Genomic DNA, 12,148 nt, shown 5'->3' with positions numbered 1-12,148 from the left:
CCCTGCACCCCCATCACCTGTGCACCCCGGTCACCAGCAGCCCAGGGAGCAGTTGCTGACCACAGAGTTCCATTCATGCTCTCTGCACAGCAGGCCCAGGGGCTAGCCCAGGACAGCCCTAGCCCTGCAGGGCCAGCTGCCGGATGGGGGCTGTAGCCACGGACACATCCGCTGCCGGGTGCCTGGCACTTGCTCTTCCCTGCAGGGAAGGGTGGCGGCTGCTGCATTCCCAAGTGCTGGCCCTGGCCCAGGCCCCAGCCACGCCTGGCAGCTGCACCTGCTGTGCCCTAGCCCCGGAAATGCAGGCACCATGGGGACAGAGCCCCCTCCCCCACTCCGTGTGGCCCAGAGGACAGCGCTGTGGTGCCAGGGCTCTGCCAAGCAGGGAAGCAACCTGCTAGGAGGAGGAAGAGGGCTGGCCCCTTTCCCTGGGGGCCAAGGTCTCCGCGACCCTGACTTGACTCCTGCCCAGCTGGCCCGGCTGTCGGAGCGAGGCATCGTGCCCGTGGTGGAGCCCTCCTGCCCCAGGAGCTGGCTGGCAGGTGTCGGGCCTCTGGAACCACAGAGAGCAAGCCGGAGAGATGCCGCTTCAGGAAGGGACAGCAAAAACGCAGGGTCACACCCTGAGACAGGATGACCGCCCAGCCCTGCACACTGCGCAGAGGCTCATGGTGGTGATCACCCTGCTTCCTGAGCCCACAACCACGGCGCCACTGCCAGGCGCTACAGATGGGGATATTGCCACCGAGACCACAGCTACAGGGCGCTGCGGCCCTCCATTGGCTCTGCAGCCGTGGAACTTCCCCGGACCCTGGACCTCCAGCCTCACCTGGCCACGGCTCCCTCCCCTGGGCTGACGTTGCCACCATGAGCCCAGGGACAGCGCATATTGAGAGTCTTCCAGAGTCACCATGGTTTCACACACACGAGGAGGATCGGGAGGACCAGGCTAGGCTGCTGTGCGGGCATCTCCAGCTGACCAGGGCAGGTACTGTGCCCCTGTCCACCCACTTGCTTGCCCTTCCTTGGACAGGGCCATGTGAACGGCTCTAGCCAGTGGAGAGTGGGCAGAAATGATGACCACCACTTCCACACCTGGCCGTGAGACACCCCATGCCATTGTCCACTCTCCCCTGGTCACCTGGTGAGATGAAGAATGACCAGTGGCCCCCCATCAAAAAAACTACACCCCATCTGTCAGTGCTCTGGCCTCAGCATGAGTGCAAGGGTGCCGCAGGCCTGAGTGGACTCTGGCCCACAGCCTGGCGCCTGCTGGGACGACAAGGACCCCTGAGCCCCTCCCTCCTGCACCTGCTGGACGGCTGCAGAAGGACACAGCAGGGAGCAGCCTGCGGCAGCTTGCTGCACCCACACTCACCAGCACTCCAGTGGCCTCCAGCCCCCGACAAACCCCTGCTCTTTTCTGCTATGACAACCACTACGGCTAGGTGGACGGTCCTCTGAAGGCCTGCTTCCCAGCCTGGGCACTGCTGGGTGTTGTGGACCTTCTTAATTTAGAATTTTATTGGTGCATATTGATTATGCAGAGCAACGTGTGGGCGTCACTGTGGTCACTTTGCACACATGGGGCACAATCCACCCAGGTTCGCTGCCCATCCCCTGCCGGGGCCTGGCTTCTGCTCCAGGAGCCCCCCTTTGCCCTCCAGCTCCACACGGCCCTGGGACCTTTAGGTGCAGGTCTCAGGGTCACTGGGACGCAGCCCCTCTCCCTTTTTGTGTCCCAGCCAGGAGGTGAGTGGCTCTCCCACACTGGCACCACCACAGGCCCAAGGCCAACAGACCCAAGCAGCGTCCACTGGAAACCAAGCCCCGAGCTGTGTTCCCGAGCATCAGAGCAACAGCCAGCCAGCCAGCCTGGCGGGGCCGTGGCCCCCGTGGGGTCCATGTGGGGAGCCAGCCTCAGAACTCGGGCGGCCGTGTTTGGGGAGGTAGGAGGGGAGGGGAGGCCGTGAGCACAGACTGAGTAGCCTTAGTGGCTTCATAAGGAGAGGAAGAAGAGACCCTGCGGCAGTCGCCCGTCCTGCTGGGGGAGGCCCTGCCTCACCAGCTGCTGAGCTGCTGCCAGGACACTGAGCTCAATAAACCTCTCTTATTCAAAAATTACCGGGTTTCGGGAATCAGTGATAGCGACAGAAAACAGCCTAAGACAACATAAACAATTTTATGGTAATACATGTGAAAAATGAGACAAATTCATAAAAATATGACTTCCTTTAACTAGCTCAAGAAGAAATGAAATCCCCAGCCGTCACTGTTTCCACAGTGCCATGGTCCCAGAACTCCTTCCAGCTCTGAATGAGTAGCTACTGACATCCCGTAAAGAGAATGCCAGGCAGGAAACTGCATGGTGCCTTCCAGTGTCCAGAGGATCCTCAGCCTCACACAGAATCGCCGAGGATTTGATTAAGAAAGGGAAACTCTTAGTCTTATTACATGAGCCTGGTGACAGCAACCCCAAGAATGTAAGAGTGTAGGTCACTCTCACTCCTAAACGCAAATGCAAACCCCCAAACAAAACACAGGCAGATTTAAGAAGTGAGAGAAAATGATGCCTCCTGTGTCCTCCAGGGCCCCAGTGGACTGGCGCATGGAGGGACTGTCAAAGAGGCTTTTCAACAAAGGCATGGTCAGGTGGGCCACAGGGACAGCTTAGTGACCTTGGGCAGTCATGAAGAGAAGCAGGCACCTCTGCCCGACCTGAAGACTGACCGTTCCAGGACGCTGGGGGAGGCCACTAGTCTGGAGAACAGCAGTGTCCTTCAGTGAGGGACACGGCCAGACTGGGCACCCGTCTGCTGGGGCTGCTGCAGTGGCGTGCGGGTGGAGGGTTCCCAGGTCTAGAGGCTGGGCTCCGGGTGTCCAGGCTCATCGCATATGCAGCCCCGGGCCTGGGCCTGCACAGTGCCACCTCCTTCCTACCCCTCCCAGGGACTCCTCCGTAGTGTCTGGGTCCCAATCCCCTCTCCTTAGGAGGTCACCAGTGGGACTGGAGAGGACCCACCCTGGTGACCGCATCTGTGTAAAGACTGCCTCCAAACCTAGGCCCAGTGAGTGGCCCAACACCGAGGGCACAGGAAACACCTCTTCTGACCTCCTGCTGGCTCCCCAGGGCCCCCCGGACACAGAGGCTATAGCCCCCTGGCACTGGTGCTGGTCAGTCCCAAGGCCCAGTCGCAGGGAGGCATCAAGTGGATGCTGATTGGGTCCCTGGCGTTGGGCCTGTGGTGGCATCAGTGTGGGAGAGCCACTCACCACTGGGAAGTCACCTGCCTCAGCCCACGCGGCTTGACTGGAGGACAGCACTCACGTCAGGAGAGCACCCTGTGGGCAGGAGCACCCACTGTGCAGCTTCTGGGAGCACCATGCTCACCCTCATCACTAGGGCTGCCGCCAGGACTGTGGCCAACCTGTGGTGGCAGGGTCACCCGCAGCCCAGGTTCATCAGCCCAGGAGGCCCAGGCCCCAAGACGGGCCCCACTGCTGTCCTCCCAGGGCCAGCGGTCTCCCTCGCTCAGACTCTGACTTCCCAAGGCAGTGAACGTCCAGCCCTCTGAGGCCTCAGCAGAGGGCTGACGGGTCTTGCTCCTGCCTTACCCCCTCTGTAGCTAGCTGTGGCCCTGTGAGCCCTCCGGGCAAGTAGCAGCCCAGTGCAGAGCCCCCTGAGGACCCCGCCTGGTGGCCTGAGTGAGGGTGCAGTCTGACCAGCACAGCGGGGGACGGCCCCCGGGTTGCAGCACAGAAGAGGCAGGTGTGCAGACCCCACAGGTGTAGGCCGGGCACCGTGGTGGGCGGGAGAGAGGCTCTGCCTGTCACAGGAGGTCGGCAAAGGCAAGGAAGGGTTGGGGGGGAGGCCGCCAGCGGGCACTGGGAGAAACTGCCCGTGGCAAACCTGGTCCAGGCAGTGCCCTGAGCACAGCCATCTGCTGCCCTTCCCAAGGCCACAGGTATGGGGCAGGAAACTGGCCTTCTCCTGGCTTCTGGCTCCATTCCCAGGGGTCTACTGGCCTCAGCCTGGCCTTGGCCCACGTGGACCCCACCCTGACTTGCTTCACAGAACCTCACTGTCCTGCCCCTCACGCACAGGGGGGTTTAACGCCAAGGACTTTGGGAACCTGAGTGGACCCAGCTCCCCACAGCCCCTGGGGCCCTCCCCTCGCCCAGCACTCTCTCTGGCTTCCGGCCCCCCTCCTCCTTCCATTCAGATGAGCCTCGGCGTCCTGCCTGGCTGGAGTCAGGGCTGGCTCCTGTGAACTCTGTCCTGGCAGCAAGCCCTGCCCACGGTCCCTTTCTCCCCTGCTCCCTCTGAGGGGTACAGCCAAGGGAAACCCAGCCAGGCTGCCATCTTGAAGCCGAAAGGCGTCCAGCAGCTGTGTCCTGTCTGCCTGGGGGTTTAGCATTCCCCCACTGCTTGGCTCAGGCCCCTGTCCACGGCCTGAGGCCTGGACTTGCTTCCCATGTGCTGCCCTGCGACCACCCAGGGTGCCTGGACCTGACCACATAGCTGTCGGCAGCTGGCCCTGCGGTGGGTGTGGCCTGGATGCTGACCGGACCATAATCCCCTGCCTGAGTTGCTGGGCCATGGGGCCAGGCCCTCCTGGGGGCTACTGGCTCCCATCTCTACTGACCATGCTGGCTGCTGGCCCAGATCACCCCATCTGCAGCCACTGGCCCAAGCTGTGGCCCAGGAGGGCCGGGCAGGCAGGAGTCACAGAGGAGGTGCCAGAGAGGTCTTTATTGTCAGTGAGGCAGGCAGTGGGAAGGCTGTCTTGAGCTTCAGGAGGGTGCTGCAGGCCGCTTGGAAGGCCGTATCCGGTCACTGATCCAATCCACATAGTTGGCCACGCGGGTGTACACGCCTGGCTTGCCGCGCCCACAGCCATCGCCCCAGCTGATGATGCCATACAGGTAGGCCACCCCGTTCTTCTCACAGGCCAGGGGCCCACCCGAGTCACCCTGGGGCAGAGACGTGGCTGGGAGCTGGCTCAGGACACCGAGTAGCAGCTCCACACCCCCACCCAAAGGCCCCCAGGAGTGCAAATCCAGGAAGTGTCTTCTGCTGGTGACAGAACTGCCCCAGAAGGCTGTCTGGCAGCATGGGGACAGAGAGCAAGGGCATTTCTGAGGATGAGACCTCACATACAGGTCACCTCATTCCCAGGCCACCCTAGGGCCAGCTCTGCCAGTCCAGGGGAGCCCCCTCACCACTGCCTCCTGCAACCTGCCGGCTGCCCCTCACCTCCACCAGCAACACACTCTCAAGCTGGCTGCCCTCTCCTGCCCAGAAGCGCTCTCCATGTGGGCGCCTGCCTCTCCCACCACCTGCCATGCTCCCTGCTGCCCTCAAGGCTGTGCGGTTCTCAGGACAAGGGCACCCACCCCACACACCAGGAAGCCCTCCCTGACAGCTCCGTACCCTGTGTCCCTGCCCAGCCCCACCCTCTCCACACCTGAGCCCTGCAAACTCAGAAGAGAGATCTGGCCTGGGGCTGCTTCCCCACCTAGGACCTGGCCTGCTGAGCAGTCCTTCCAAGATGGCCCTGTTGACGTGGAGCATGAACGGGATCAGGCCGCGGAGGGGACAGACCTTAGCTACTGGTTAGTGGCCTGAGCAATGAGCACGTCTGAGAGACATCTGGGCAAAGGGGCGTGGGTGGCCTTGGGCAACTGACATCCTGTGGTGCCCCTCGCCATTGGGCGAACCTGGGCTTTACTGGTGTGGCCTGAGGCCTCTTGTCATATGTTTGAGGACAAGGCTGTGAAGACACCTGCCCTCTCTAGAGGGGCCAGGCAGCCATCCATCCTGGGGTGCTGGCCACCAGACCAGTGGGTGTAAGTTCTGTCCCGGACCCCTCCAGCTCGGAGCTCCAAGGGGTAAGCAGGTCGACCAACCCCACGTGTCCAGTCCCACTGGGCAGCCCGGCTCACCTGGCAAGCGTCGGCCTTGCAGTCGAAGTAGCCCGCGCAGAGCATGTTGGGGCTGATGTCGGCACCATGGACCTCGGGGCTGCGGCACTTGTGGTCAGGGACCAGGGGCACCAGTGCCTCCCGTAGAGAGCTGGAGTAGCTGCTCACATCTGCAGGGCACGGCGCTTTTCAGCGTGGGCCAGCTCACTATGGCTGGCCGCTGCTCCCCCGGGCTGGCTCTGGGGCAGTCCCCCACTCACTCTCGTCCACATGGCCCCAGCCTGCAATCTGGCACTTTTGTCCAGGGGGGAAGGAGACACCAGGCTCGGGCAGGCAGATGGGCTGGACAAACTGGGAGCGGACAGCACAGCGCTCTCCCTTCTTCTTCAGCCGGATCAGGACTGAGCAGGAGAGAGGTCAGAGGTCAGCCTAGGAGGGGTCCAGGATGGACTGAGTCACAGGCCAGGCTCCCTCCAGCCATGGAGGCCACAACAGGCACCCTGGCTGCCCTGCCCAGACCCCTCCTGCTCTAGCCCCCAGTGTCTGCCCGGCCCCTGCCCTGTCCTTGCTCTGGCTCAGGTGCACAGAGAACACCCAGCCTGCTGCAGCACGGAGCTCACCAAGGTCATGGTCACTGGGGTTGAACACCGAGTACAGGGAGTAGGGGATGTACTTCTCGATGCCAAACGTCTGGGTCACGTCTGTGGTGCGATTGAAGAAGTGCTGGCCCAGCACCACCGAGACGCTCTCCCTGGAGGGACTGTGTGGGGTCGGGGGGACTGTGTGGGGTCGGGGGGACTGGACCTCTCCTCAGGCCACTTGGTCAGCACCCCCACCTGGAACTGGCCCCGCTGGCCATGGCTGCTCAGCAATGGCTGAGGTGCGGCCCACAGCCCCAGGGAGAGGCCTGCAGTGGCCCTCGCTAGTCCACTGTCAGTGAGTTGGAGAGAGGAGTGGTGGGGTCGCAGCCACCCCAGGCCTGGGCCCAGGAGCCACAGTGTGCTGCGCTATCTCCAGCAGCCCAGTGACACCCGCGGGCACCCAGGCCAATGTGCTGAGACTGCCCGGGTCGGTGGAGACCTGTCCTACTGAAGGCCCTGTCCCAGCTGGACCTGGCCTGTGGGGTCCCAGATACGTCCCTCGCCACTGGAGGACACAGAGCCCAGGCCCCGTGTCAGCCCCTGACCGTCTGGGCCTCAGGTTTCCTCTTCAGGACAGGACCTGCACAGTCCCCCTGGACCCTGTTGGCAGGGGCACAAGGTGAGAAGGGGCCTGTCTGCTCCCTCCTGCCCTCCAGGCTGGGCGGTGGGACCCGGGCTTTCCTTCCCCGGTTGGTCAGCTTCCCCGGGTGGAAGGCAGGAGGACTGCTGGGAGCCCAGAGTGGGCCAGAGCTTCTCCTGTCCAGCGGGATTCCCGGAGGCTCCAAGGTGTCTTGTCGCTGCTGTCCCTACCAGCTGGGCACCCCTCAAGCACCTTGGCCATAGGAGGAGGCAGTCGTTCCCTCCCTCCTCCCAACCCTGCCTGGAGCTGGGCTCGGGGGTCTACCCGGAGGCCCGGACGTATCTGTTGGTGCCTCTGCAGGAGCCCTCCACCCTGTCCCAGGGCCTCCCAAATAACGCCGGGGTCTCTGGAGCCTCAGAGCTCAGCACGAGGCCAAGCGCTGAGTCCCAGTGAGGAGCAGGGACAGGTGGAAAGGCCCACGGAGGCCCAGGACGGGCGGCGTGGTGATGGCAATAGGCGTGTGCAGGGTAGGGCCGGAATGGGATGGAGGCCAGCGTGGCGGTCCTGTGGCGGGCAGTGGGTACGGGTGCAGCGAATGGCGGAGTGGGATGTGGGTGGGGGATGGGGGATGGCTGGGATTCGTGGCCCTGTGGGCTGGGCTCAGGGCCAGGGCCACTCACCTGCTGGAGAAGCAGTGGGCAGCAGACACGACCCAGCAGGTGTGGATGAGGCTCCCAGCACAGAAGCTGCCCCCTATGTAGATGGCAGCCAGCCAGGGGTGGGAGCCAGGCAGGGAGGAGGAGCCGCCCACTATCCGTGGCCGCAGGAATGTCCTCTTCTTGTGCCTCTTGCCACAGGTTGGGCGTCCAGCTGGGGCTGGCTCTGGCAGGGTCACCAGGACCTCAGGGGGTGGGGGCTGGACTCTGACCAAGGATTCTGGAGCAGAGGTCACCAGGTCACCTCCACAGGGTTCCCCAGGGCAGGGAGGGCCTCCTCTGCCCACCCCTGCTCTGGGCATGGGCCCCCTCTGAGCCTCCGTCTCCCCCACTAGGATGCGAGGAGAACACCACCCACAGGATCTGCCACAGAGTGGCCAGCACCCTCGGGAGCTCCGGTCTCCCTTGCAGCCTGGGACACTGCCACCGACCCCAGGAGAGCCAGAGACCCCAGAGGGCAGTCCTGGGGCATGGGGCCACTGGGAGCCGCCCCCAGGGTCAACCTGTCCCCTGATCTCCTGTCTCAGGGCCTCAGGCAGCGCCGCCCACTGTGCCCTGCACCCTCGCACCACAGGAGGCCAGGCGGCAGTACTCCCAGGAGAGCGCGCTGTCCTTCACCACGTAGCACCACGGCCTCTCATCTTTGTCTGGGTTCCTGCAGGGGACAGGAGTCACACTGCCACTCAGAGAGGGCTGGGATAGGGGACCCCTTGGGAACCCAGGCCCGGGACTCCTCACACCCAGAGCAACGGTGCTTGCTCCGCAGACCCCTGCCAGAGCGTCTCTGCCCAGCCTCCTGAGGGCAGGCTTCTGGGCAGAGGCTATCAGGCCATCTGGGCAGTGCTGGTCCCAGCTGGGTTCTGGGAGCCACCCACCCACTCAGAGCAAGGTGCCTGTGGTGGCCACCGGGTGCTGACCGGCAGTAGGCGTGGGGGCCCAGGCCTAGCAGGGCGGCAGCGCCCACCGAGTCCACGTGCAGCTCCTGGTACAGCAAGTCGGAGTTCCAGGCCAGGCAGCCCAGGCCGGAGGCCGCAGTGCTGGCCACGCCACGGTACTCAGTGCCATTCCCCAGGAAGCAGCGCTCTGTGGGCACTGAGAGCACAGCAGGTGTGGATGAGGCTCCCACACAGGACAGGTGTGAAGCCACCCACAGCAGGGCCTCCCTGACACCACCCCCAAGCTTGCTCCCAGGGCAGGGGGCCAAACCCACTCACCAATGTTGCAGAGCCTCCCAGCATAGCCTGGCGGGCAGGCGCAGACGCTGGTCCCCGTGCCCAGGATCAGGTGGCAGGTACCCCCGTTCAGGCATGGGCTGCTCAGGCAAGCTGCAGAAGGGCCCAGAAGCTAGGCCCAGCCTCGAGCTCCTGCAGGGGCCAGGGCCCGGGTCCTTCCTGTTCCTGTGCCCTTGCTGCTGGGTGGCCTCGGGCAAGTCCCTTCTGCTTGGGTGGGGAAGGAAGGCCTGTCGGGGGCTCAGGGACGTGGCTGACCCTCACCATGGGGCCCAGGCCTGCCCGGAGCTGGCCACGGTGTACCTGTGTGGTGGGCATCTTCGCACTGGGCCTGGCCACCCATGCAGTCACACTGCTCCACGTGGCCCTGGTGCACGCGGGCCCAGCGGTCACCCACCTCCAGGTACTCGTAGCGGGTCTCGTCGAAGCACTTCCCTGGGGGCCACACAGTGAGCCCCTACTCCCTGCACCACAGCCCAGGCAGGACCCCACCCTGGGCCCCCCCAACCACTCTCCGCCCTCCCTGGTTGGCTCCAGGCCCGTGGACCCCAGGCCCCCCTGGCCCCCTGACCCCCATGGCCCCCTGGGCCCCTGGCCCCTTGGCCCCCGGGCCCCCAGGGCCTACTCACCAATGTTGCAGTTCTTGCCAGTGAAGGCCAGGGGGCAGGTGCAATGATAGGACACGGGGTCTTGGGTGCTGGAGCACGTGCCCCCATTGAGGCAAGGCCCGGAGGCACAGGGGTCAAGGGCAGCTATGGTCAAGCAGGAGAGGTTGTGATGGGGGCAAGAGTCCTCGGGGTCCCTCTATGACTCCGCTGCTTGCCAAGGGCCTCCGTGGGCCTCCACTTCCAGCTGCTCCCTCTGGGTCCTGAGGGTGCAGGTCCCCAGGGGGGGACACAGACCTCCCTTTTCTCCCCAGCCCTCTACCTGGCACCTGGGCAAGGTGCCCCATGGCTCTGCACGTGGCATCCTAGAAGCTGGCACCAACACTGTCAGGCAGCGCGGTCCCCTGCCATGTCCCCAGAGATTCACAAGCCCCAGACCTCCAGCCTCATGCCCTGGGCCACCTGGCCCCACCCTGCATCTGTCCAGGGCTTGTCTGTGGCCAGAGGCTGGCCTTTGCCACGAGAGGGCGCCCCAGCCCCAGAGAGGGCGGAGCCCTACCTGAAAAGGTGCCCACACTGGACCCAGGGCGGCTGGCTCCTTGGCTGGCAGCCATCTCCAGGGTCAAATTGCAGCCGCTCCTCCACACTAGGCAGGACCCCTGCCCAGCTCAGCTGTCTCCCTTGGTCCTACCCCCGCTCAGCACTGGGACCCTGGCACCCCCAGCTCACACACCCCACCTCAGCCCCTCCTAACTGGGGTCAGGCTGTCGCACCCCACACCCTGCACCCACCTGGGTCCTCCAGAGGCAGGACAACCTCCACACAGTAGCCCCAGGCCCTGTCCCGGTCATAGTTGTGAGTGGTCGCACACCTGGGAAGCAATGCTGGGGGTCAGTGGGTCCAGGCCAAAGGCCCACCCCTCCCGGCCCTGCCTGGAGCTCCAGCCACTCTTCTCCAGCATGCCAGACCCAGGGGGCCTCGGCCCCCGCCCCACCTGGGACCCACCACTTCCTGCGGGCGCTTCCCTCCAGGGTGCAGGAGTGCAGCATCCGGCCTCCGTAGCGGAAGGGGAACCTGCAGGGCTGCCCGGCCTCGGTGAGCACTGCAGGGGCGGCAGGCCAGGGCTCCAGTCCTCGCCACAGGGCACCCACCCCAGCCCACCCATGCCCACAACCACCAGGTGCCATGGGAAGCTTCCTCTCCCGACCCACCTTGGCTCCCTGGGCCATTGCGGGAGGGAGCCACCCTGGTTGGGGACTGGAGCTCCCCACCTTGGGGTCCCTCTGCCTCCACCTCTGCCTCTGGAGCACTTGTTGCTGGGGTCTTGAGGGTCACAGAGGTCACAGGGATCATGGGGCCCCCAAGGGGGGCTGTGGCATTAGGTTCTGGGGGTTCTGTGCCATCCTAGGAGGAACCAGAAACCAGGAGGGTGTAGGGGGAATCCCAGTCCTGAGACCGCTTTGTGCTGGGAAGCGAAGTGGAGCAGGGTCTGGGGCCCCAGGACACTGAAGTCTCTTCTGGGCCTGTGCCCTCCCCATCCTGGACTCAAGCTACAGCCCACCCCAGGTATACCACCCCTCAGGGTTGAACCCTGGTCAGTCTAGGGAGGACAGGAGCAGCCGGAGCCCCTCAGAGGCCCCTCGCTCCCCACCTCAAACACCGGGACCGACCGAGGCCGGGGGAGGGGCCGAGACCCACTGGGGCCCAGGCCAGGCAACACAGGGACCCCCAGCTCCAGGAACAGCACAGCAAGCTCAGGGACCCAGTGCCCAGGCTAGTCCAGCCTCACCTCAGCCCTGAAGGCCGACTCTCACCCCCAGTCACCTGGGCCCCAGCCCATTCCCCCTGCCCGGGGAGCCGTCCCTCTGGCTGAAGCCCAGGAGCCTGGGGTACCCCAGGGAGCCCTTGGCCACACTGCCTGGGAGCAGCGGCGCTCACCCCTCTGGCCTGGGGCTGGGTCCCCCGCGGCAGCAGCAGCAGCAGCAGCAGGAAGGCACACAGCCCAGGTGGGGGGCAGGGGCTGGGGACCCAGGCCCAGCGCCCCATGGCTCCTCCTGAGTTGGCGAGAGGGGCAGCGGGAGGTGGGAGCGAATCGGTCAGCCCAGGTGGGGTCAAGGCCATGTGGGAATGATTAACCCTGGCTACCTCCCATGTGCCAGCACTGGAGAGGGAGCTCTGTCCCCACCTCCACCCTGCCACCAACTCCCCTGCCTTTGCCGAGGGGCTGGCTGCCCCACCAGCCTCAGCCTGTACTGGTCCTGGACCCTACACTCTCCTGGGATCTTGGCTTAAGGTCCCTTCCAAGAAGCATTCCCAGACAGGCAGGTGGCGTTGTGGGACTCCTTGGCCAGCGCTGGGCCAAAATTGCGGGGGGCTGGCCTCTCGTGTTGGTGAACTCTTCATGAGCTTTGAGGGTCCAGGGCCGTGGCCAGCCACACACAGCCCGAGGGAC

The 12,148-nt window shown here is 64.7% G+C and overlaps 1 protein-coding gene across 2 annotated transcripts; it reads right to left on the bottom strand.

Moving 5' to 3' along the window:
* Nucleotides 1–4,794: 4,794 nt before the first annotated feature.
* Nucleotides 4,795–11,742, bottom strand: Hgfac (HGF activator). Of its 2 annotated transcripts, none has more exons than XM_076864806.1 (14): nucleotides 11,635–11,742; nucleotides 10,908–11,100; nucleotides 10,702–10,798; nucleotides 10,488–10,567; nucleotides 9,721–9,843; nucleotides 9,395–9,526; nucleotides 9,077–9,187; nucleotides 8,780–8,954; nucleotides 8,432–8,517; nucleotides 7,827–8,082; nucleotides 6,546–6,685; nucleotides 6,186–6,326; nucleotides 5,947–6,095; nucleotides 4,795–4,974 (listed from the first exon to the last, which is right to left on the bottom strand). In XM_076864806.1, the coding sequence occupies exons 1-14, from the start codon at nucleotides 11,740–11,742 to the stop codon at nucleotides 4,795–4,797; spliced, it is 1,971 nt and encodes a 656-aa protein (XP_076720921.1). The 2 variants fall into 2 exon arrangements, with proteins under 2 accessions (XP_076720921.1, XP_076720920.1); XM_076864805.1 differs by having other exon boundaries at nucleotides 7,827–8,106; nucleotides 8,435–8,517.
* Nucleotides 11,743–12,148: the final 406 nt, after the last annotated feature.

The sequence above is a fragment of the Callospermophilus lateralis genome, chromosome 8, assembly GCF_048772815.1.
Source record: "Callospermophilus lateralis isolate mCalLat2 chromosome 8, mCalLat2.hap1, whole genome shotgun sequence".
In the NCBI taxonomy this organism is placed as follows: Eukaryota; Metazoa; Chordata; class Mammalia; order Rodentia; family Sciuridae; genus Callospermophilus; species Callospermophilus lateralis.
This window is presented reverse-complemented; position numbering and strand designations above follow the sequence as displayed.

Coding starts and splice junctions, on each gene's coding strand:
- Hgfac (XM_076864805.1), bottom strand. CDS start 11,742: ATGGGGCGCTGGGCCTGGGTCCCCAGCCCCTGCCCCCCACCTGGGCTG. Junction 9,188..9,394: donor CGAAGATGCCCACCACACAG/GTACACCGTGGC, acceptor GCCCTTCTGCAG/CTTGCCTGAGCAGCCCATGC. Junction 8,518..8,779: donor GGCCCCCACGCCTACTGCCG/GTCAGCACCCGG, acceptor TGTCCCCTGCAG/GAACCCAGACAAAGATGAGA.